This window comes from Prunus avium, chromosome 1 (assembly GCF_965620075.1).
Source record: "Prunus avium chromosome 1, drPruAviu1.hap1.1, whole genome shotgun sequence".
Lineage (NCBI taxonomy): Eukaryota > Viridiplantae > Streptophyta > Magnoliopsida > Rosales > Rosaceae > Prunus > Prunus avium.
This window is the reverse complement of record NC_142284.1, coordinates 38,462,240-38,486,852: the sequence shown is the minus strand read 5'-3', so window position 1 is coordinate 38,486,852 and position 24,613 is coordinate 38,462,240. Positions and strand designations below refer to the sequence as shown.

Sequence of the window (24,613 nt, the reverse complement as noted above, 5' to 3'; positions counted from 1 at the left end):
CATCTTTGGGGGCTTTAAAAGGAGAAAGAATATGCTAAAGCCGTAAAGCGAGATATTTGTTAGTCAAAACTGGGTCTGCTTCCCCCAAGTTGGCTCCGGCTATCCAGTGTGTGTGTGAGCTGTCACCTTGATCATGCTAATGACGTAAAATTAGAGGAAAATACTTGAGGAGCCATTCTTCTTGCGGATAAATTACAGTCTTGCGTTATTTCTCCTGTAATTTGTCTGTAAGGAAAAATGACTCCTTAGAGCATCTCCAAGGGAAATGTCAAATACTAAACATCAAATTTAAATTTGATGGCTGATGTGGCAATTTGATATTTACACAGTTTTATACTCCACCCGATATGTCAAATAAATAATTATTGTAACAGTCAAATCATTAAAGATAAAGAAGAAAAAAAATAAAAAAGGAAAATTATAAATGAAAGTAATAGCCAGCTGTCTTTAAAAATAATAAAATATTCATTTGACATCTTGCTTTTGGGATGTCAAAAATAACAGCTGAACCTCCAACCTTCATTTCACATCAGCTTTGACAATTCGGTTGAAGTGATGTGAGATGTTATTTCTAGCTGTTAAATGTCTATGTGGCACTTTTGACATATCGGTTGGAGATGCTCTTAAAGGTAAAGAGTCGAGCAATATCCATAGTAGAAATAAGTAAATTTATATGCAATTTATTATGACATTAATATGAACAACCTCATAGATGCTTCAAGACGTTGGTTAGAGCCTTAATGTAGAGGACATATACATCTACTTCAACCTCATAGTGACTTTGTATCTTCATTAATGTTTGAAACTTTGGGTTGAACGAAAGTGACTATACAAGAAAATACAAAGTCACTATATATACAGTTGGAGTACTAAGTATGAACATTCAAATTATAAATTAGTTTCTTAATCATGTTTTATCATCTGCTGACTCATTGCTTGGAATATAGTCCACAATAATTAATAGCCCACTTGCAAATGTGATATCGATTTTGCAAAGGGTTGACCCATTACAGTACAAAATATGAGTCAATTGTAGCAAGAATTAGAGCGCCAAGATCCCTTCTCCATATGCTCAAAACCAAGTGGAAGCATCTTGTTGTTTTGCTGAAAGTTTAGTAAATATTATTACCCCAAAATTTAAAACAAAAATATATATATGTTTCGGGAATATTCTCCTGCCATATTGTTTCACGATTCATCATATAGTTTTTCTTTTATCAAAGTAGAAGTGATAATCTAAGCTAGAGAGGAATGAAATTTCTCACACAAACGACGCTATAGAGGTTTGAAACCTAAAACCTCTTGTTTGCAACTCAAGGCTCTCTTTCACTGGCTAGACTCCGTTGACATCATATATGAGAGAGATAAAGCCCCAAGGAGGAGTAGGAGCTGAAGCTATTTATGAGTTTCTTGGCAATGTTTTAGCAAACCAACTTTCTTATCTCATGTTTGGTAACAGATTATAAATAGTTAAAATATTTTTTGTTTGACCATGGGCAGGGTGTAAAGCTGGAAACTATCATTTAAAGGCATTATATTTATGGATCGATTTATAGCAAAGTAGATTCCTTTTATTGTCTTCAACTATAGCTTTGGCCGCAAAATTACAAATAAAGCTCATGACAAAATAATAATATCAACGAATATCTGCTTAATTAGTTCCTTTTTAGCATCTAATTAACTGATTAAACTTGAATTGTCCCCTTGGAGTGGAACAATTAGTGGCAGCACGTTAATCAAATCATTCTAATCAAGGTCTTAAATATCGGAGGTATCGGAAGTATCGGAAGTCAAAAAACACGGAAATATCGCAGGAAATATCGGGATATTATCGGTATCGGAAAAAATTGAATAAAAACCACGGAAATTGTAAGAAAAACTTGGAAATTTTTATTGAAACTTTGTAGGATGTTTATTTAGTCAATTATCTATTAGTTTATCACAAAAAATTGGAAGGAAATGCATTGCATGATGGATTTAATTGATTTAAGTTGATTATATAGCGAGCTGGCAAACACCGTAAGTGTAGAAATATGTAGTAATTAATGAAAGAAGATTAAACACACCATAATCATTTATATATAATGAATTACTACAATATTTTACACTTTATACATTGCATGGTAAGATACATGAGTGACTTAGTACCACATAGAGTTCCTATGAGGTTCAAAATTTTCACTATCTTCATCATCTCTATGTGTAGAGTAAGTATATTTTGAAGAGTAGTCATCAAATGATAAATCCCCAAAATAGTTTTCCATGTAATTGTTAACATGCCACCCATATGGATCCGAGATTGGTTGACGTTGTCCATAAGCAAAATCATTTGAAGATTGAGTCTCGGATTCTTTCCATGTGTCACTTGATTCCATCCCAACAGGAATGGGATATGAAGGGTAGGGAAATGGTTGGTTATGAGTATAACCATAGTTACTACTTCCTACTCCAACAGAGTCCGAAGTTATAGATAACGAGTCATCTTCTTGACTTGACAATGTCCCCTCGCCTCTTTCTCTACGAGTATAGTTCTTCCCTATGGCACCAATTCCTGGTCCTGCCCGCCTACTGCCATGGTAGGGTAAGTAAAAGCAGGTGAGTGGTTGAATGGTAGGGTAAGTAATGTAAGTTGAAAAAACGTTGGTGAGTTTTATATTTTATCCATTTTGTAAACCAAGCCAGGAATCCAAAGCTAAGTTTTATATTTTATCCATTTTGTAAAAGCATGTGAGCATTCTGTCGGCTAGACATGCTTTGTTTATTAGCTCAATGAGCTACTTTTGTATTACTCTAGGAGACATGCTTTCCGTAGAGTACCCAAATCAGTTCAATGAGCTACTTCAGTTCTCTACATTTTTTGAGTTTCATATTGGGATATTATCGATAATATCTCGATATATTGACCAAATCATTCATAAAAGTGTTGAAAATATCTTTCCGATATTATCGGGATAATATCGATATATTGACGATAACTATATGGTTAGTTGTTAAAATATCGGACCCCCAAAAATCAGATATTATCGGGATAATATCGGGGATATTATCGATATTTAAGACCATGATTCTAATTAATAGTTTTTCTTTATATATGTATTACATTTTAAGAAAGAGCTGTGGCTTTTAGGCCATTGAAGTTAAAAAGTGGCATTGGAACTTTATGTCAAATCATGTGACGGGTATTTCCGAGAAAGTCTTTCCATCTCACATCCTCACAAGACAGGACAAGACAGGATTGTTAGCCGCCGTCTCCACTCTAATTCTTCCAAGTACTAGTGGAGTTTGGTCGGTTGGATTATTGTGGGATGAATGAATTGTAAACCAAGATATTAAATTAGGAAAATGCTAGGGAGATCAATTGGGAATACCAACTCTCTAATAGAGCGTGAGATCCATTGTATTGGTGGGCTCCACTTCTATTAGAGAGTTGGTACACAAGTTGGTCTCCCTAAGTAAGATGACCCTATAAATTAACTGATCAAATTCCCCCCATCTTTGTGATATTTGATTTAACTGTTGCACAGTGCTCGTTTTGAATTTTTCAGAGAACAAGGCAAAAGTAAAAATTAGGCTCCTATATATTTTCATTTTTCAATTAAGATATAATCTGTCTAAATTAATTAAAAATTTAACATTCAAGACAAATAAATTATATCAATTCAAACTTTAATATATAAAAATTAAGAATAAAAGGCTACATTGTATAAACAAGATAAATACTTGCAACAATTCAATAAGTTCTTTTTCATCCAGCAACAAGCAATCAACAAAACAAAAATTTATCTGCATGCTCAATAGCCGAAGCAAAACAATATCAATCTACTTGAAATCCCTTTGCATCCTCAACAACCAACAAAACATAAATGTATTTTCATCCTCAATAGCCAAAGCAAACAACAATAGACTACTTGAAATCCCTTTGCATGCTCAGCAACCAGCAAAACATCAACATCACCACATGCAAGATAAGGTGAAAAACAACAAAAACACAACTACAAAATTAATATTTAAATGATTTTCTTCTTGCATTTTGAGAAGCAAAATCCTCAATGATGCTTTCAAATTCAAGCTTTTCTAACATCTACTTTTCAATGGATAAAATTGCTAGCCCATTTGGCCTTTCTTGTGACATGGTAGACCTCAAGTAAGATTTCAATAATTTTAATTTAGAATCACAGGTACAGTCAACAGTATTCTATAGGCAATCAAAATATTTGGAAAATAGTCCATATCTTTTACAAACTCTACAATTTCAAGTGTTGTGTTTACTTCTGCCGGTAAAAGCAATTGAATCACATGTAACTTTGAAAACAAATCACTTGCATCAACATCAAAAGACTCACCATTTCTTAAAGTAGTTTCAAGCTTTTCACAACAATTTTTTCAATTCCTCATCACCCAATGAAGTTAACTTTTTTGAATTAAACAAGAACCCAAAAATACCTTCATATATTTGCATTTGTTCAAATATACTCCTTAATGAAGAAAGAGCCATATCCACTACACGGATGAAATAATTGATTCTTCAACTGATTGTACTGTCTTATCATTAGCATTCTCATCAAATTTTTTCTTTCTATGACTTTGACGTTTTTAAGGAAATTCAACTTCAATCCCCATATCACAAGCAATAGTTTAAGCTTCAATCATAGCAGATGCAAATCCATTTTCCCTATAATTTTCAAAAAAAGAAATGAGCCCCTCCAAATTTTTTAAAGCAGCATCAATGCACAACATTTTACTTGTTTGATTTTCTCAGTGATTGCACTTTTGACTTTTGATGCCAGCAAAGCAATCAGCTCATTTTGAATCTTATGGCTTAGATAGTGATAGTGAATCTCATCATTTTGAATTCGTTGAAAATGTTCGATCATATTGGATCAAATTCTGCAACCATTTCCAATATACTTAAAAAATTACCATTATTTTCTTCATAAATTCTCTCTTTTGTTCTATGGAATGCAATATTATTTTTAGCAAGACATTTGACAACAGAAATTATTCTTTCCAAAACATGTTTCCAGTGTTCCTTCTCTCTCTTGTATGTCTTTATCAATTGTTTCATTTTTTTCAATATGTTATGTAATTCAATCCAAGAACTCATGTTAGTTATGTGTCCAATGTTGTTTTCATGTTGTTTAAGCCTCTCACTAAGATGTTTTCAATCTCTAAGTCCTTCGTTTGCTAATTGGCTTCTACAACACATTGTCTTAAACAACTTACAGCGGAAACAAAATAACTTATCCAATTCCTTTGAGTATACTAGCCATTTTTTGTCATGAGTCTCTCCATTTGGTAACCTTCTCGTGTAATATGTTGAGGAAAAATGTCTACAATTTTCATCCATGGGAAATTTGATATTAAGAAGAAGAAGAAGAAGGCCATTGTCTTTTTTTTTTCTTTCTCAAAAATATTAAATCAATTATAATAATCTAATATAACACTTACTAAAAAATAAATTTAGTCCCCCCGAATAATGAGCCCAGGGCGGTTGCCTTCTGTCCTTTTTGGTGCACACCAAGTTCGTGGTTGCTCGAGCGTGTGGAATAGGAGAAATAATGTATCCTTGATATAATATATATGTCATTACATGAGTATGTTATAGTTACATCGAAAAAAATTTCATCCTAAACTATGCAATAATTCGTTCATTCTTCAAAAAACAAAAAAAAAAAACTCATATAGTTGGGCCATGCACTAGTATATATAGCTGGACTTATAATATTAATAGCAGAGGCCACTATTTCTTAACTTTTGGGCCCATGCCACAATGCAAAGCTGGCTTCTAAGTTCGAAACCCACAAACGAAATTGATCAGTTCACCCAGCATTCATTCAATCCAATAAAACTCCGACCGTCCTCAACTTAAATCTGCGTCAGCAAATGGTGCGGAGAATGATTGCGTTGCAGGTTTACCAGAGAATGGTAGGCACCGCCACGTCCAATAGTGAGCAGCTCATGGTGTGATCCTTTTTCTGCTACTTTTTCATTCACAATCACAGCAATGGAATCTGCTTTCTGTATTGTTGACAACCTGTGAGCTACAACCGCACATGTTCTGCCAACCATCATCTTCTCCAGTGCTTCCTGGACTAAATTCTCTGACACACTATCAAGTGCACTGGTTGCTTCATCCAGCAGAAGGATTGTTGGGTTCTTTAGTATGGCTCGTGCAAGCGCTATCCTCTGCTTCTGCCCTCCTGATAGTTGAACTCCTCTTTCTCCACAGTGAGTTTCATATCCCTCTTCCATGGAGCTGCAACATAAAAAAATGCATTTTCATTAGGATCCAACAATTAAATGTTGAATGTATCTCTGTTGCAATGTGGTTTGGAGAAAATTTTATTTAGCCTTACCTTATGAACTCATGAGCCAAGCTTTGCTGCCTTTCTTACTTCAGCTACTGTTGCATTCTCTTTGACATAGACTATGTTTTCATGAATGGTTTCTCCAAAAAGCGTAGGCTCCTGGCGTACTAAGGCAGTTTGTGACCTTAAGCTCTTCAAATTATAGCTCCTGATGTCGCATCCATCTATGGATACCGATCCGCTTAATGGGTCATAGAATCTTTCAATCAAGCCAATGACAGTGGATTTGCCTGAACCACTCTGTCCCACTAGTGCTATTGTGTCTCCAGCTTGTATTTTGAGACTCAGGCCCTTGAAGATCATCTGGTCAGGCCTGTCTGGGTAACAGAATACAACATCTCTTAGTTCTATGTGACCCCTGAGAGCCTTTTTAAAGTTAACCCCTTTAAGCTCTTCAGAGGAAATCTCACTTTCTCGGTCTAAGATAGAAAATATTGATTTGATGGTCCTCCCACCTCTTGCTAGATCAGAGGTCATGCTTCCTGCATCTGCGATGCTTTTACTACCAGTGCTCATTAAGACAAAGAAAGCTTGATAGAGGTGCTTCGCTGTTACTAGCTTCTGATTCATTAACCTCTCTCCATACCAGCTATTGCAGCTGTGTTTAAGAATTGGGAGCTGAACAGACAAAAAGCTGAAATCCATGACTGTTTGATGTTCTGCTTCCTGGCCCTTCATTGCAGCTCCAAATTGATTTAATATCCTTGTCTGAGAGGAAAATGCAATTATAGTCCTGTGGTTGAAAGCAGCTTCACTTGCTAGTTGACTACCCTCAGCCTGTGCTTTCTTTGCTTTTGTAGACATACTCTTCATTAGAACACTACTTGAATAGAAGCTTCCTATGAGCAAGGGCTGTATTGCAATCATTACAATGGATATCCTCCATGTGACTATTAGTCCAATCACAAAAGCCAGGGAGGCACTGTAGAAAACCTGCACCAATAATGGCATAAAATCTGCGGTTAGGGACCTAACCATGTTTGCGTCAGTAGTTAGTCTTGCAAAGATGGCAGCACTTGTGTTCTCATCTTGATCGAACCACCCTATCTCAAAATTGAGAATCTTTTCAAGCATTTTTGTTCGAACCCTTCTGGATAATCGCTCTCCCATAACTGCAAAATTGTAATGTTGGAGGAGATTGGCAATGAAGCTGAAAACTGCTAGGCTTAAGAAGATGTAGTAGTACATTTTAATGTCTGATTTGATGGTGGATTTTTCTGGTTCGAAGTAAATGGATACAATTGTTCCTAAGAAATAGGTATGAATTAGGTGAACAAATCTGAAGCCAGCAGCCCCAAGACACCCTAGTATTTCTTGTTTCTACTCTGGTGCATTCATTTGCAATAAACGCCAAGGGGAAGAGGAAGGATAAGAACCGTCCAGTAACTTTTTGATGTCAGAGTCATCATACTGCCGCATTTCGAATAAGTTTGGAATACTGGGGGAAAATACCGGAATGACTGGATACTCCGGGCTGTTTTGCAGGCTTGATCTCACACTTTTTGGTGTCTGTGGAGTTTGTTGATGCTTCATTTTGTGGTCTATGATGTCTTGTACATTATAGGGAATGTCAGGGCAACCATTATGCATGGTTTTTGGCTGTAAGCTCCACCTTCTTCATTGTTCACATGGACCAACTCATCGTGAGATCCTATTTCAATCACTCTCCCTGATTGAAGAACCGCTATCAAATCAGCCTTGCGGATAGTGGTGAGGTGGTGAGCTATGACAATAGTTGTTCTTCCTTGTGAAGCTTGGTTTAAGGCTTCTTGTAACATTTTTTCAGATTGAGCATCCAAAGCACTTGTGGCTTCATCAAGCAAAAGAATTTCCGGGTCTCTGATTATTGCTCTTGCTATGGAAATCCTTTGCATTTGTCCTCCAGACAATTGGACTCCAAATTGCCCAACCTGAAGTGAAAGGTAAAATATTTCTAGTCATATATAGCTATAAATAGTACTACTTTTGATGGAAACTTGGAATGAGTAGAATATTGTGGCATACTTAAGTGTCATATCCTTGAGGTAGTTTAACAATGAAGTTATGTGCATTTGCAGCCTTAGATGCACTTATTAGGTGTTCCATTGGAGCTCCTTCCTTTCCGAATAAGATATTCTCTTTTATCGATGTTGCAAAGAGAATTGGCTCTTGATTGACCAGTCCCTCTGGGATCTCAACCATTGCAGTTGAAAGTTCTTTAACTTGTGTCCATCAAGGAGAATGTCTCCATTCACTGGATCATAAAATCTTTCAAGCAAAGAAATGATTGTTGACTTGCCAGAACCACTGCCTCCAACTAGACCCACCATCTTACCAGCTTGGACTTTAAGATTGAGTCCTTGAAGAACTGGGCTATCCGATCTTGATGGGTAGAAGAAATCAACATCTCTAAATTCGATATCTTCTTTCACATATGGTAAAACTTTTCCCTTTCATCCTTTGAGTCAATAACAGGAATGCAGTCATTCATCTCAAATATCCATGTAGCAGTTCCTCAGTGATGAAAGAGAGATTTGGAAGCACATTCATTATGGACCTGAAAATACAAAATTGAAGATGTGCGTTGATTCTTACAAGAGTTTTGAACTTATTTGTTTGTTTTTCCTTTTTGTTGAGTTTAGGAAACTTATAATCCTCCCATAATTACAAAGATTCCAGAAATAAAAACATGGCCACCTTTTTCTCCTTTCCCAGTAACAAGTTTGCAACCAACCCAAGCCTGAATAGCCCAGGTAGCATAAATCATTCCCATGCTCCCTATCAGTAATCCCTTTGAGAAACCTTGCTTTATGCCAAGTTGTGTACATTTTTCAAGAGCAATGTTGAACCTATTTAGTGTTTGATGCTCCCCAACATATGTGTAGAAAAGGTTTATTTTCTCATATCTTGAGTCAGATATTCAGAGATGGTCTGCGAGCCTTTGGTGATTGACATGAGTCGCATCTTCAACTGAGCTGAGTTGGCAACCGAATGTTGAGAGAAATTTCGTGCTAGGGAGTCCCAAATAGCCATAGAGGTGTTAAGGCCAACAACCTGAGAAAGAATAGATTCAGAAAGAGTAGCACGAAGTTGGCTAATGAGAGACTGATCAGTTTGATACCAAGAGATGTAGGCGGGGTTTGGAAGAGTGGCAGGCGTCACATCAGTAGATTTAGCCGCAGGATCAGGAATAGTTGCAGGAGGACAGGGAAGCCATCAACAAAACGCCAAAGATTCTGTCCAATAAGAAAAGGTTTAACCTGACTCTCCCAGAGAAGGTAATTGGTGTCATTGAGTTTGATGGAGACTAGCGTAGCAATATTGGGGGTGGAAGAAGGAGAGGAGGAAGAGGAGGCCATGAGAAAGAGAAGAATTGCAGGATGCGAAAAAGCTAAAAGGCTAAAGGCTAAAAGTTTGAAGCTGAAACAGGGAGAAGAGTTTCTGTCGAAGTCTGAAAAAGCAGCAGTATAGGAGCTAAAGTCAAAAGGGCGAATAGGGAAAAATATCTAAAAGGCTAAGAGGGAGATGAATGGGGAGATGCTGGATTGTACTAAGGCTTAAAAGTCTGATACCATGTAGAAAAGATTTATTTTCTCATATCTTTCAATGATACATGGATACAATATTTATACAGTAATGACTAGAGTAACAGCCCTATACTAATGACAGAGTAAATTACATAATTAATTTCATAACTGAAAACTGTTACAGAGCATATTGAATAGGTCTCATTGATTTGGTGATTACTGGTGTAACTCCCTAACAATATGAATAAACAGTGCGAATTGATGAGATTGCTTGTTCTGCAATACCTCCAGCAACCCCATAGGCACCATTTATCTTAGCTCCCAAGTCCTTGAGTACCTTTCAAAATACAAATCCTGGAATGATAAACATGAGCAAGAATGGAAGAGAAACCATTGCCAGTCGCCAAGAAAGTACAAAGCCAAATGAAAAGCAGAAGATAAATGATGAGAGGTGAGCCAGGCAATTCGGTATCTACAAAAACAGAGGAAATACAGGTTGATCAATTCAAGATTACAGAGTGAAGAAGAAGAAGAAGAAGAGCAAGGCCCATAAACAATTGAAAACCTTCTCGGTTATTGTGTCATGGATTAAATGGGCATAAGAAGAGATAGTAGAAATGACTTTGAAGATCATGGAAGAATTAGCTTGTTTATCAAAGAAGGCAACTTCTTGCCTGAGGACTGATTTGAAGTTTTCCATTCTCATGCGAGATCCCCGTCTCTCAGCAGTTCTGGTCCAACAAATTCCTTCTGCAAATCCTGAATGTTGACAGGTCAATAACATTAATCACACAACATTCAAAATGATACAATCAAATGAGTGTTGTTGAAATACATGTTTTCAGGGGTAAAGACTTGCCCACAAAAATCAATAAGGCTCAAAGTTAACATAATACCAATGAAAGCAGATATTACAACTCCAATTGCAACAAAGAGCAGCCTGAGTGAGTACTGTAAAGAAAATGTGTTGCACTTTCTTAGCCATATGAGCTGGTAAGACTAACCAAAATTCAATACCTCAGTACAGTTTGAAAGCCATGACAGTTAGTTCCATGATTTTGCATACCTTGTCCACAATGTCATTGGAGAAAGTACCGCCTCCATATTCATTGATCACACCGCTGAGGACCAGCATCATCAACAGTGTCATCAACCCATCTCCAATGCTACCCAGAGTCCCCAAAACCAATAATAACTTGTCCACACCATCTGCATACCTGAAAATTCGACCTTTCTTCGCCATCTTACAAGCTGCCGCATGCAGGACTGTGTCACTTACAAAGAGAAATAACCTTAAGTCTCCATCTTATGAAATTTCATGCCACCATGCAATTAACATTAGGCTTTATTGTTATGAGATGAGATAACATTAGGCTTACCTTCTTGTATTTTCTGACATTTTAACTTCTGATATGAAATATATTTATACTTGGAGATTGTAATCCATGTCAGACTCTAGTTTTCTATTGTAGTCTACATGTTTTTTTCTTGTTGATTAAGGTCCACTGACTATCCACCTTATATATATTTTTGTCCTTAAATGAATTGGTGAGTCCGCATATATTTTTAAAAGTAATCATTCAGTGTAGGACTAAAATCTTTGCTTATAGTTTTTCTTTTGATCATTGGGGAAGGGCGGATTGGAACTTGGGACCTCTTCTAACATTGGGAAGAGAAGTATCACTACACCAATAGGTAGTTGGTAAGTCTTTGCTTATAGTTAATACTCGTTTCAGAATAAATTGGCATTTTGTTGATTACATGAGACTGGTGTAGAAATGTCTTCATAAGTCCAGCTTCTGTGTTTCTTTTTTTTTTTTGGCTTTTTGGCTTTTGCCTCCTTGCAACATTGGGAAATATAGAAGAAAAACAAAGAATTCCCGTGACTCATGAATGGCGTCTTATATCTCCTAATTCTGGCTAGCTTCCTCCTGTTTGATGGCTTTTGTAGTTTGCCCCCTTCTTTTCTGGGGCTTTTGAAGTTGGTTTGCTTTAGTTTCTGCTTTGGTTTTTTTTTTTGGCTGGCGCAGGATGCTTTGGTCTAGTGGAAGTTTTCTCACGTTGCCCAAATTTTATGGTTCAAATGATGCTTAATCCACTATCATAGCAAAATATCTTGTACCTTTACTGATTTCAATATACATTTTCACAAAAGAAATTGTCAATTATTCCCATCTCTGCATCTAACTAAGAATTCGCGTGCCTGATGTTCTTCATTTTATCAATTAATTATCATAGATACTTTGTCATTTTACGTTTTAAAGTTAACATATGCCCCATTTATGTGCCTTATGTTTTTGGTTTATATATTTAAGCAGCCATGCATTTTTACTTGATAAATTATGTGCCTATAGATCCGAGGAAAAGCAAATGAGCATTGAAACAATTATTTTTGGTGAAATATTGAACCAGTAGTTTGACTGGAAAAATTGATTGCAGAAAACAATTTGTTAGTAGTCAAGACAAAATGTTGATTCTGAGAATTTGCAGAGAACAAAACATGACGACATCATCAACCTTATTGTGTTTCATCAATTCAGGAAAACTTTGTTTAATAATCATGGAAGTTTCCCAGCCTTCATGTTGAACTTGAAAGCTATGGGATTCTACGTGTTCATGCAGCTCCATATATATGTCTTTTTCTTTTTTGTTTTATTTTTTTGGAGTCAATTTCTACTGCTTAACCAAGAACTTCCCCTGCAGGAATTACATGGACCGTCCTCAACTTACACCTTTGTGGACAAATGGTGTGGAGACTGATTGCTTTGCAGTTTTATCAGAGAATGGTAGGCACCGCCACGTCCGATAGCAAGTAGCTCATGGTGTGATCCTTTTTCTGCTACTTTCCCATTCACTATCACAGCAATGGAGTCTGCTTTTTGTATAGTTGACAACCTGTGAGCTACAACAACACATGTTCTGCCAACCATCATCTTCTCCAGTGCTTCCTGGACTAAATTCTCTGACACACTATCAAGTGCACTGGTTGCTTCATCCAGCAGAAGGATTGTTGGGTTCTTTAGTATGGCTCGTGCAAGTGCTATCCTCTGCTTCTGCCCTCCTGATAGTTGAACTCCTCTTTCTCCACAGTAGGTCTCATATCCCTCTTCCATAGAGCTGCAACATAAATAAAAAAATGCATTCTCATTAGGATCAACAATTTAAATGTCAATGTGGAGAAACATGTAGCGGTACCTTATAAATTCATGAGCATTGGCAAGCTTTGCTGCTTTTCTTACTTCAGCTACTGTTGCATTTTCTTTACCATAGACTATGTTTTCATGGATGGTTCCTCCAAAAAGAGTAGGCTCCTGGCTTACTAAAGCTATTTGTGACCTCAACTTTCTCAAATTATAGAGCTTGATGTCACATCCATCTATGGATACTGATCCATTTAGTGGGTCGTAAAATCTTTCAATCAAGCCAATGACAGTGGATTTTCCAGAACCACTCTGTCCCACTAGTGCCATTGTTTTTCCAGCTTCTATCTTGAGATTCAGGCCCTTGAAGATCATCTGGTCAGGCCTGACTGGGTAAGCAAATACAACATTCTTTAGTTCTATGTGACCCTTGAAAGTCTTTTTTATCCCTTCAAGCTCTTCTGATGAAATTTCACTTTCTCTGTCTAGGATGGATAATATTGATTTGATGGCTCTCCCCCCTCTCGCTAGATCAGAAGTCATGCTTCCTGCATCTGCAATGTTTTTACCAGTGCTCATTAAGACGAAGAAAACTTGAAACAGGTGTTTCGCCGTTACTAAATTTTGATTCATTAGCCTCCCCCCATACCAATAAGTCAAGGCTATTGCAGCTGTTGTCAAGAATTGGGAGCTGAACAGACCAAAACCTGAAATCCACGACTGTTTGATGTTCTCCTTCCTAGGCCCCCTCATTGCATCTCCAAACAGATTTAATATCCTATTCTGAGAGGAAAATGCAGTGATAGTTCTGTGGTTGAAAGCAGCTTCACTAGCTAGTTGGCTGCCCTCAGCCTGTGCTTTCTGTGCTTTTATAGACATACTCTTCATTAGAACACTCCTTGAATAGAAGCTTCCTATGAGCAAAGGTTGTATTGCAATCATTACAATGGCTATCCTCCATGTCACAATCAGTCCAATCACAAAAGCTATGGAGGCACTGAAAAAGACCTGAACCAACAATGATATACGATCTGCAGTTAGGGATCTAACCATGTTTGCTTCAGTGGTTAGCCGTGCACAGATGGCAGCACTTGTGTTTTCATCCTGATCAAACCACCCTATCTCAAAGGTGAGAATTTTTTCGAGCATTTTTATTCGAACCCTTTTGGATAAACACTCTCCCATAACTGCAAAATTGTAATGTTGGAGGAGATTAGCAATGAAGCTGAAAACTGCTAGGCTTAAGAAGATGTAACAGTAGAATCTGGTTTCTGATTTGATGGTGGAATTGTTTGTTTGGAAGTAAACTGCTACAACTGTTCCTAAGCAATAGGCATGAACTGGCTGAATAGATCCAAAGCCAGCAGCCCCTAGACACCCTAGTATTGCTTGCTTCCACTCAGGTGCATTCATTTTAAATAAACGCCAAGTAGAAGAGGAAGGATAAGAGCTGTCTTGTGACATTTCATCGTCAAATTCATCATACTGGCCAGCTTGAAAGGAGTTTGTAATGCTGATGGAAAATATTGGGGTGGTTGGATATGCTGGGCTGTTTTGCCAGCTTGATCTCGCACTCCTCAGTGCAGGGCTGTTTTGCCAGCTTGATCTCACACTATTTGGTGTATGTGGAGTTCGTGGATGCTTGATTATAATATCCTCTGGATGATAGGAAATGTCAGGACCATTCTGCATTGCTTGTTGCTGCATTTGCAGCATTTTACTGTATGCTCCACCTTCTCCATTGTTCTTGTGGACCAAGTCCTCATGAGATCCCATTTCCACCACTCTACCCGACTGAAGAACCACTATCAAATCAGCCTTGCGGATTGTGGTGAGGCGGTGAGCTATGACAATTGTTGTTCTTCCTTGTGAAGCTTGGTCCAAGGCTTCTTGCACAACTTTTTCAGATTGAGCATCCAAAGCACTTGTGGCTTCATCAAGCAAAAGAATTTTTGGGTCTCTGATTATTGCTCTTGCTATAGAAATCCTTTGCTTTTGTCCTCCAGACAATTGAACTCCAAATTGCCCAACCTGAAGTAAAGGTAAAAAACTTCAACTCAAATATAGCTATGAATACATTGAATAATACTAGTTTTGCTTGAAACTTGGAACGAGTATAATATTGTGGCATACTTGAGTGTCAAATCCTAGGGGTAGTTTGACAATGAAGTCATGTGCATTTGCAGCCTTAGCTGCACTTATTACATGTTCCATTGAAGCTCCTTCCTTTCCAAATAAAATATTCTCTTTTATGGATGTTGCAAAGAGAATTGGCTCTTGATTGACCAGTCCCATCTGGGATCTCAACCATTGCAGCTGAAATTTATTTAACTTGTATCCATCAAGGAGAATATCTCCTTTTACTGGATCATAAAATCTTTCAAGTAAAGAAATGATTGTTGACTTGCCAGAACCACTGCCTCCAACAAGACCCACCATCTTACCAGCTTGGACTTTAAGGTTGAGTCCTTGAAGAACTGGGGTATCAGGTCTTGATGGATAGCAGAAATCAACCTTTCTAAATTCGATATCACCCTTCACATATGCTAAAACTTTTCCCCTTTCATCTTCAGAGTCAATGGCAGGTGTGCGGTCAATCATTTCAAATATTCTGGTAGCAGCATCAGTAGCCTGGGTGATAAAAGAGAGATTTGGAAGCGCATTCATAATGGCCCTGAAAATACAAGATTGAAGCCGTTAGTTGAGACAAATGAGGGGAAAAAGAGAGAGGAGATTCCTAGGGAAAGAGAAGCATATCAGTTCTTGCAAAAGTCTTATAACACACAAGAAACATCAAGGTAATTGAGTGCAGTTCGTATCAAATGACATACATTAGTTCAAACACACAACCAATGCATATACTGATATATTCTGATATGTTTATATACCTGAAGTGATAGACATGTGGTTGCATACAGAAATCGAAGAAGGAAAAGGAGTATAAAGAAAAGTAACTTACAATCCTCCCAGAATTACACAGATTCCAGAAATAAAAACAAGACCACCTTTTTCTCCTCTCTCAGTAACAAGTTTGCTACCAACCCAAGCCTGAAAAGCCCAAACAGCATAAATCATTCCCATGCTCCCTATGAGCAGTCCCTTTGTGAAACCTTGTTTTATGCCGAGCTCTGTACTTTTTTCAAGAGCAATGCTGAACTTTTTTAGTGTTTGATTTTCCCCAACATACGAATAAACTGTACGGATTGATGAGATTGCTTGTTCTGCAATCCCTCCAGCAACCCTATAGGCACCGTTTGTCTCAGCTCCCAAATCCTTGAGCACCTTCCCAAATCCAATTCCAGGAATCAAAAACATGAGCGAGAATGGAAGAGCAGCCAGTGCCAGCCGCCAAGAAAGCACGAAGGCAACAGGAAAGCAGAAGAGGAATGATGAGAGGTGAGCCAGGCAATTCGGTATCTACATAAAAGGAGAAATACAGGTGATCAATACATGTTTACAGAATGAAGAAGAAAGAAGAAGAACAAGGCATGCCAAAGCCAATTGAAAACCTTTTCAGCTATTGTGTCTTGGATTAAATGGGCATCAGACGAGATAGTAGAAATGACTTGGAAGGTCATGGAAGAATTAGCTTGACTGTCAAAGAAGGCAACTTCTTGCCTGAGGACTGACTTTAAGTATTCCATTCTCATCCGAGATGTCTGTCTCTCAGCAGTTCTGGTCCAACAAATTCCTTCTGCAAGTTACCAGTGTTGACAAGTATATATAATCATGCATCATTGGAAACGGTACGTGGTTCTTCAGGTTATGTTCACTCAAGTGTGTATATACTATATAGTCTGCATATTATGTTCACTTAAGATGATTTGACAACTCTAAAACCAGAAAACCCAGTGTTGCAGGTTCAGAGCTCTAGAAGCCTATCATGTTTGTAGAGACTAAAGAAACCGAAGCACCAAACAACCCCCGAACAAGATACAAAAGTAGAAATTTAAAGTTGACATAATACCAATGAAAGCAGATACTCCAACTCCAATTGCAACAACGAGCAGCCTGAGTGAGTACTGTGAATCAAAGAAAACGTGTTGGCATTTTGTTAGCCTTGGCCATATAAAATGGATACATATAAACCAACCAAAATTCATAATATGAGGACAGGACAGTTTGATAAAACTAGCAAATTAACCTTGTCCACTATGGCATTGGAGAGAGTCAGAGTGCCTTCTCCACCTCCATATTCATTGATCACACGGCTGAGAACAAGCATTGTAAGAGGTGTCATCAACCCATCTCCAATGCTACCCAAAGTCCCAAACACCATCAGCAACTTGTCCACGCCATCTGCATACCTGAAAATCCCTCCCTTCTTCCCCATCTTACAAGCTACAGAATACAAATCACGCCAATCACTTGCAAATTAATAGCAATAAAATTCACATTGTTTAAGAGATGAGATAGCTTAGTGGTTGGCTTAACCCAAAAACAAAACGAAAAACAAAAAAACCATGGTTAAGAGATAAGATAACTTACTAGAGGTGGCCTTCCCTTGTTGTATTTTATGACATTTTCAGCTTCACTGATACCAAATGGATCATATATAGCTAATAACTTAATGCACGTTTTAGAATAAGTCGGCATTTTGTTTGATTACTTAGGACTTGTCGAAATGTTGGTTTCCATAAATTCCAACTGTCTATGTTTCTGGTTTTCTTGGCATTCCTCTTGCCTCCATGCACCATTGGGAAATATAACAAGACAAAATCTTTTTGTCTTTTCTTAGTTTTTTAAATTCTTCAAACATATCAGGCCAAAAAGTCAAATACTTCAAACATATGAAAATTCTTCAAACATGGGTCATCAATCGGCCTTGGTGAACCTTGAGATGCATATTAATTTGACACGTGTGAGTAGATTATGTTGAACTCAATTTTGATTCTTAAGTTCCATCATCAACTCCGAGCCAAACTTACTAGATTTAGATTGTGCTGTTGGAAGTATCCCCCTTGTCCTTGAAAACATTTTGGGTTAACGATTGGCTTTAAAAAAACGCATCTCAGATTTTGGTACCCAGAAAAAAAAACGCATCTTATATTTTGCAAGCATCTGCTTGTATATTTTCAGGCTCATCCCAAAGGAGTTTTGCCGACTTAAAAAAACAAAAGGCATCATCAAAACAATATATAAACATGTTGTCCAACGACAGGTCGTTTGTTTCAACCTTTTCAGGTTGGTCATGCCCCCTTACAGTACTTACTGAAACATAACAAACATTCCTTAAAGCGTTACATATTAGATCTATCTACTATGCCATTGCCATTTTTGTGAGTGGAGTAAAAACTCAGCTGTTAAGCAGAGTGGCTGTTTTGAAGCTGAATAAGAGAGTGATATGCTCCTCCACGTCCAATGGCAAGTAGCTCATTGTGTGAAACTTGTTCCACAACCTTTCCATTCTCTATCACAGAAATGGAGTCTGCCTTTTGTATCGTGGACAGCCGATGAGCTACCACTACACATGTTCTACCAATCATCATCTTGTCAAGCGCTTCCTGGACTACAGTCTCCAATACGCTATCGAGCACTGGTTGCTTCATCTAATAGGAGAACTCTCGGGTTCTTGAGTATCGCTCGAGCAAGTGCTATTCTATGCTTTTGACCCCCTGAGAGTTGCACCCCTCTTTCTCCTCGGTAAGTTTGATATCCATCTTTCATACCACTGGATTATATATAGAATATGCCTTGTTAAAGAACAAATAAAAGTTACAAAATTTTGTGTGCCACAGTTTCAATAAGAAAGTTAGGATGATATATATGTTTGTACCTTACAAATTCATAAGCATTGGCAAGACTTGCTGCCCGTCTTACTTCAGATTCCCTGTAATTCTTTTTGGAAGTAAACTGAGGCAATTGATCCCATGCAATAGGAGTGAAATTGCCTGCATAGCTCCAAAGCCAGCAGCACCTAAACACCCAAGTAATGCTTGCTTCCACTCAGGTGCATTCATTCGATACAAACGCAATTGGGATGGAGGAGGATAAGAAGTATTTTCTTGCTTTACATTGTTGAAGTTACCATAAAGGTGCATTGGGAAATATCTGCAACGCTTAAGGAATATACTGAGCTGAATTGGTAGGCTGGGCTGTTTTGCCAGCTTGATCTTATGCTGATTGGTGAAGGTCTTATGCTACATGGTGAAGGTCTTATGCTAATTGGTGAAGGTCTTACACTGGTCATCAATTTTAGGTGGCTTATATCTTCGGCTGGATGTCTGGTGCCATTCAGTGCTTCATTTTGCATGGCTAATTGCTGCAAGTGCACCATTTTGCTGTATGCACCCCCTTCTTCACCTTCTCCGTTTTTCATATGCATCAGCTCCTCATGGGAGCCTGACTCAATTACTTTCCCAGATTGAAGAACCACTATCAAATCCGCTTTGCAAATTGTGGTAAGCCGATGAGCAACAATAAGTGTTGTCCTTCCAATCGAAGCGTGGTCCAGGGCTTCCTGCGCTATACTTTCAGATTGTGCATCCAAAGCGCTTGTGGCTTCATCAAGCAGAAGAATTCTTGGATTTCTAAGCAGTGCCCTTGCTATAGCAACCCTTTGCTTTTGCCCTCCAGACAACTGAACTCCAAATTGGCCCACCTGAAGCAACACAGGTCAAAATTAGTAACTATAGTCAAATAATGTATTGATTTAAAGGACTAAATTTTTTTGGCTTACTTGAGTATCATATCCATCAGGTAACTTAACGATGAAGTCGTGTGCATTTGCTGTCTTAGCTGCACTTATGACATGCTCCATTGCAGCTCCTTCTTTTCCAAATAAAATGTTTTCTTTTATAGATGTTGCAAAGAGAACTGGTTCTTGATTAACAAGTCCCATCTGGGATCTCAACCATTTAAGCTGAAGTCTCTTTATATCATATCCATCAAGCAGAATTTTCCCTTTGTAATGGTCATAAAATCTTTCAAGTAATGAAATGATTGTAGATTTTCCAGAACCACTGCCTCCAACAAAACCTACAGTTTTTCCAGCCTGTATGGTAAGAATGAGTCCTTGAAGAACCGGGGTATCAGGTCTCGATGGATAACTAAAGTACACCTCTTTGAACTCCACTTTTCCTTTGCCATGTCCTAAAACTTTTCCTCTCTTTTGAGTGTCTATAGCAGGATCTCGTTCAATCGTCTGTAACATCCGAGCAATAACACTTGTTGCCTCCAAAATGAAAGAGAGATTTGGGAGCACATTCATGATGGACCTGAAGATACAAAGACTTGTGATTTCTTATGAATTAAAAGATCACAAAGTAAGAAATTCAGCAAAAAGAAAAGAAACTCAGGGTCCTCCCCAGATGATGCAGATTCCGCAAGCGAAAATAAGGCCACCTTGTTCTCCTCTCTCAATAATGATTATGCTACCAATCCAAGCCTGGAAAGCCCAATTAGCATAAACCATTCCCATGCTCCCTATTAGCATTCCCTTTATCAAACCCTGCTATACACCATGCTCCATACTTTTTTGAAGGGCACTACTGAATCTATCTAGTGTTTGTCTCTCCCTAACATATGAATAAACAGTCCGTATTGATGAGATTGCTTGTTCTGCAATTCCACCAGCAACCCCATACGCGCCATTCGATTTACTTCCCAAGTCCTTCAGTACCCTTCCAAATCCCAGTGCTGGAACAATAAACAATACAGAGAATGGAAGAGCTGCAACTGTAAGTCGCTAAGAAAGTGAAAATGCAACTCCCAGGCTAATGACAAAGGATGATAACTGAGCCAGACAGTTGGGAATCTACAACAAAGGAAATGTAGGTGATGTCAGCACAAAAGAGTAAGGGCCGGAGGGAAACAAGCACGCTTGCACACACACAATCAGAAAGAGAAGGGATTGAAAGCCTTCTCAGCTATAGTGTCTTGGATCAAATGTGCATCAGAAGAGATGGTAGAAATGACTTGGAAAGTAGTGGAAGCAGTATCTTGGTTATCAAAGTAACCAACATCTTGCCTGAGGACTGATTTCAAGTATTCTATTCTCATCCGAGATGTTTGCCTTTCTGCAGTTCTTGTCCAACAAACTCCTTCTAGAAAATATGAATGATATGTCTTCAGGATAAGTATATCATAAACCGGTTATTAAATTTGTGTATTGTTATACTATGCCCAGGTGTTTCTTATGCCTTTTACCAAATACCAAGTACAAGTTTTTTTGTAGATCAAAAGCAGAGCGAATCTAAAGCCACTTTTGCTACAGCCTTGCAGCTATTATTGCATCGTATCCTTCCTTGTTTATACAGAGGAAAAGCCTTAAGCCACATAGATACGTACCCACGAACGCAGAAATTCCAACTCCAATGGCAAGATGCAACAGATTCAGGGAGTACTATAAAAAAGGGAAAGTATGCAGGTTAGTTAGCTAAACAATTAAAATGAATAAATTGTAATTAAGCAGTTATTATACTCTCTCTTAGATTCCTTGTGACATCTAGTGAAAGAAGTATCATCACACAATACATGAGTTATGAGGTAATCTGCTATATATTTTACATGGTATAAATTTTCATCTTGAAGCATTTTTTCAACATTATAGCAATCCATTTCTTGAACAACCATCCAAGAAAATGTTCATTAACATGCTGGTGGATTTCCTACCTTTTTTGTCTCTATGAATGTATTATTAGTTTCTTTACCTCATTTACAGTCTCATTGGAGGGAATATAACGTCCATACCCATTGATCATCCCACCAAGAACTACCATGGTTAACGGGGTCATGGAACCATCTCCTATGCTACCCAAAGTTCCAAAAAACAACAGTAACCTGTCTATGCTGTCGGCATATCGAAACAGGCTACCTTTGCTCCCCATATTGCAGACCACAAACAACAACACAGACCTCACTAAGAAAATTCACTGTCTCAAATGAAACTCAAATGGATGGTTAAACTCATTCTTGATATGTACAAACATATATATATTGGTACACATATCAGTTGACCCTTGTGCCGGTGGTATTGTAACATCTTGCACATACTCTTCCAGCCTTTCATGTATTTATATAATGTCATTGGCCTCCTATACAAACTAGATACAATTTTATTGTTATTCTGTTGCCACTACAGTGATAGAAACCAATAGTTAAATCAGCCACATTGATGTTACTGATGTAGAACGAGAGGAATCGGATCTTAGTTTATCCGATTGCTTAGGCACAAAATGCCAACAATCCCATGGAAATAACTTTTGAATGCTTACCCTAAAGAGATGTCAACTTGATTGTATAAGAATTTAGAATTTGGGGTTCAGTTGTGAAGTACCTATCATTCTACTATTAATGGCTTTACTCAGTCCAGAATATTTGGCTCCAAAAGTCAGTTTCCTCCTCTCCTCTGCACTGAAAAGAGTCAGTTTCATTTCCTACCACAACAGTAAACGCTGAGAAATCAAAATATTAGCATTTGCTGCTTAGATGAATCTACTGGGCAGTCCATTAAATTAAAAGGGAAAATTTGTACACATTTCCTGTTTATATCAGCTTAAAACTTTTTTTGTTTTTTTGAGGGAACAACTGTTGTGACAAGTCGAAGAGAAGGGGAAATTCTTGTCCCTTGATAACTGTACATGGCATATGTTAAAAGGAGCTAGAAACAAGGGGTTGCGTTTAAGTGAGTTTCCTTGAAGATGTTGTGTTGTTCTGTCGCTTACTTTGCTTCTTGTTGGCAAACCAAATGTTAAAAATTTACCAAACATTACTAATAACATGGGCAGGCACAGCCAAACACCCGAAATTTGATCTAGATTCTTCATAGGTTACACTACTATAATGATGGGAAATTCCTGGCTGGCCTGCGAAACTTACAGTGCTCTCACTTTTCACTCAATCTAAGGTGGCTAGTCAAATCACCCACAACAACTTTCTAGCGTACACCCACTACACATTAAAACAATCAGAATAATATGATGGAAAAAGAAAATTAATGGATTTGGATTTCATTTTCCGTCTTCGAATCTTTTCACGTCTGTATGCACCTTACTTTTATTTTTTAAAATTACAAGCAAAGGGGATGGGGGTTTGAATATGAGACCACTCATATGCAAGTCAAGGTCTCAATCTGTCCGAAACAAATGTTCTTTCATCAAATAGTCTACCATATTATTGAATTAAATTATCAATCTTCTAAATCTTTGACCAAAAAAATTGTCAATCTAAATTGCAAATTATATGCTTAATCTTAGCTTATAAACATCCCTAATAATAGATTATGAGTGCTACTATTTCCACCCCCTATCCTATTTCCCAACCCAACTTATTTTCAAAATTTTGAGGACAAATGTAGCTCTTTGCAAAATGACTTTTAAGAACTTATGCCACCTCATTAAAATTTAATCCAACATAGTTGAATTTTTTCATAATCAAAAAGAAAAAAACAAACTCTAATGCAACTTAACAATTTGAACCTCAACTCCTGCCGTCATTTACCTTTTTTCTTTTTTTTTCTCTGTTTTTTTCCTATCTCTTCAACCTCTTCCCCTTTCCTATTTGTTTTGTTTGCAACATCTTCCCCCAATCATTTTTTTTGGGTTCAATATCTCCCCCAATCAGTTTAGTCTTCTTCCTTTTTTTTTCCTTATTTCTTATACTTGCAGCTTCTCCACCCAATTGCCGAGGTTTGGTTTTTCCTTCTTCCTTCCTAAACCCTAAACAAACTCTCCAAACAGAAGTTTTTTTTTTTTTTTTTTTTTTTTCTGTAGACTCTCTTTATAATGGCTTAACTGATCTTTACATAATAATCAAAATTGTTCAAATTCAATTTAATTCAATTTAAGGTGACCTTTCTTTCTCAGCCCTGTCTTCTTATACGCCATCTACATTTGTCATTGCTTCGTACAGCCTCTCCTAACAAACCCTCCAACTCAACAATGAGACCACCCTCCAATTCTCGGGTCCCAACCCCAAATTTTCTCAAGCCACCACCAAAACCAACCAAACTTGGAGAAAGGAAGAGGGAAAAAAACCTATACAATTGGGTGGAGAAACAGCAGAGAAAGAAAGAAGAAAAATGAAATGAAAAGAAGAATAATGATTGTAGGAGTTAATTGTTAAGTTCCATTAAGCTTCTTTTTTTTATGTTTTAAATTATTACTTTTGATAAAAGGAAATAATAATTAAAGGTATCTTAGGAATAACGGTGGGTGGAAAGATAGGATTATGTTTTTAAAATTTACATGGTGGGTGGAAATAGCAGCACTCTAGATTATTTGCCCAGTTTATAAGTATTGTATAATCAGATAACCTTAAAATGTTTGTTCCATCTCATTATATTATCAAATATCAAACAAACAATACACACAGAGAAGTACAAGTCTAGGTAGCTGCCCAAAATAATCTTCTGATATACCAAAAACGAAAATCGACAAAATGCAGAAGATAAAGAATCACGCAAGTTTCACTCCCAAGTAGCCAACCTTAGAAAAGTTTTCGGTTTTGAACAAAGACAGGAAAGTCCATAGGCTTGCAAGAAATCGTGCCACAACATAACCCATTTGTCACCATCTATAAACAAGTTAAACAAGGTAACGTGGATGGCATGTAGGCTGTAGATATAAACCAAAAAACTACAAACCCACCTCCAAAAATA

At 37.5% G+C, this 24,613-nt stretch overlaps 1 protein-coding gene, 1 long non-coding RNA gene and 2 pseudogenes across 5 annotated transcripts; 1 reads left to right on the top strand and 3 right to left on the bottom strand.

Annotated features, from left to right (window-relative positions):
• Positions 1 to 5,868: 5,868 nt before the first annotated feature.
• On the top strand, positions 5,869 to 17,264 carry LOC110760513 (uncharacterized). 3 transcript variants are annotated; one of them, XR_015834786.1, is made up of 6 exons: positions 5,869 to 6,228; positions 11,509 to 11,576; positions 12,578 to 13,407; positions 13,504 to 15,056; positions 15,588 to 15,812; positions 15,933 to 17,264. It is a non-coding gene; the product is annotated as an uncharacterized LOC110760513 (long non-coding RNA). The 3 variants fall into 3 exon arrangements; XR_015834788.1 differs by having other exon boundaries at positions 11,485 to 11,576; XR_002527270.2 differs by lacking the exon at positions 11,509 to 11,576.
• Positions 6,366 to 9,426, bottom strand: LOC110760512 (putative multidrug resistance protein; annotated as a pseudogene).
• LOC110760511 (putative multidrug resistance protein) lies at positions 12,601 to 17,348 on the bottom strand. The gene is made up of 7 exons (XM_021962792.2): positions 17,159 to 17,348; positions 16,982 to 17,036; positions 16,524 to 16,708; positions 15,974 to 16,431; positions 15,148 to 15,688; positions 13,070 to 15,045; positions 12,601 to 12,991 (listed from the first exon to the last, which is right to left on the bottom strand). The coding sequence occupies exons 1-7, from the start codon at positions 17,345 to 17,347 to the stop codon at positions 12,601 to 12,603; spliced, it is 3,795 nt and encodes a 1,264-aa protein (XP_021818484.2). The 5' UTR covers position 17,348.
• Positions 17,349 to 18,599: 1,251 nt separating this feature from the next.
• On the bottom strand, positions 18,600 to 21,307 carry LOC110760519 (ABC transporter B family member 18-like; annotated as a pseudogene). Its single transcript, XR_015834785.1, has 3 exons — positions 19,694 to 21,307; positions 18,791 to 19,615; positions 18,600 to 18,685 (listed from the first exon to the last, which is right to left on the bottom strand). The product of XR_015834785.1 is annotated as an ABC transporter B family member 18-like (transcript).
• Positions 21,308 to 24,613: the final 3,306 nt, after the last annotated feature.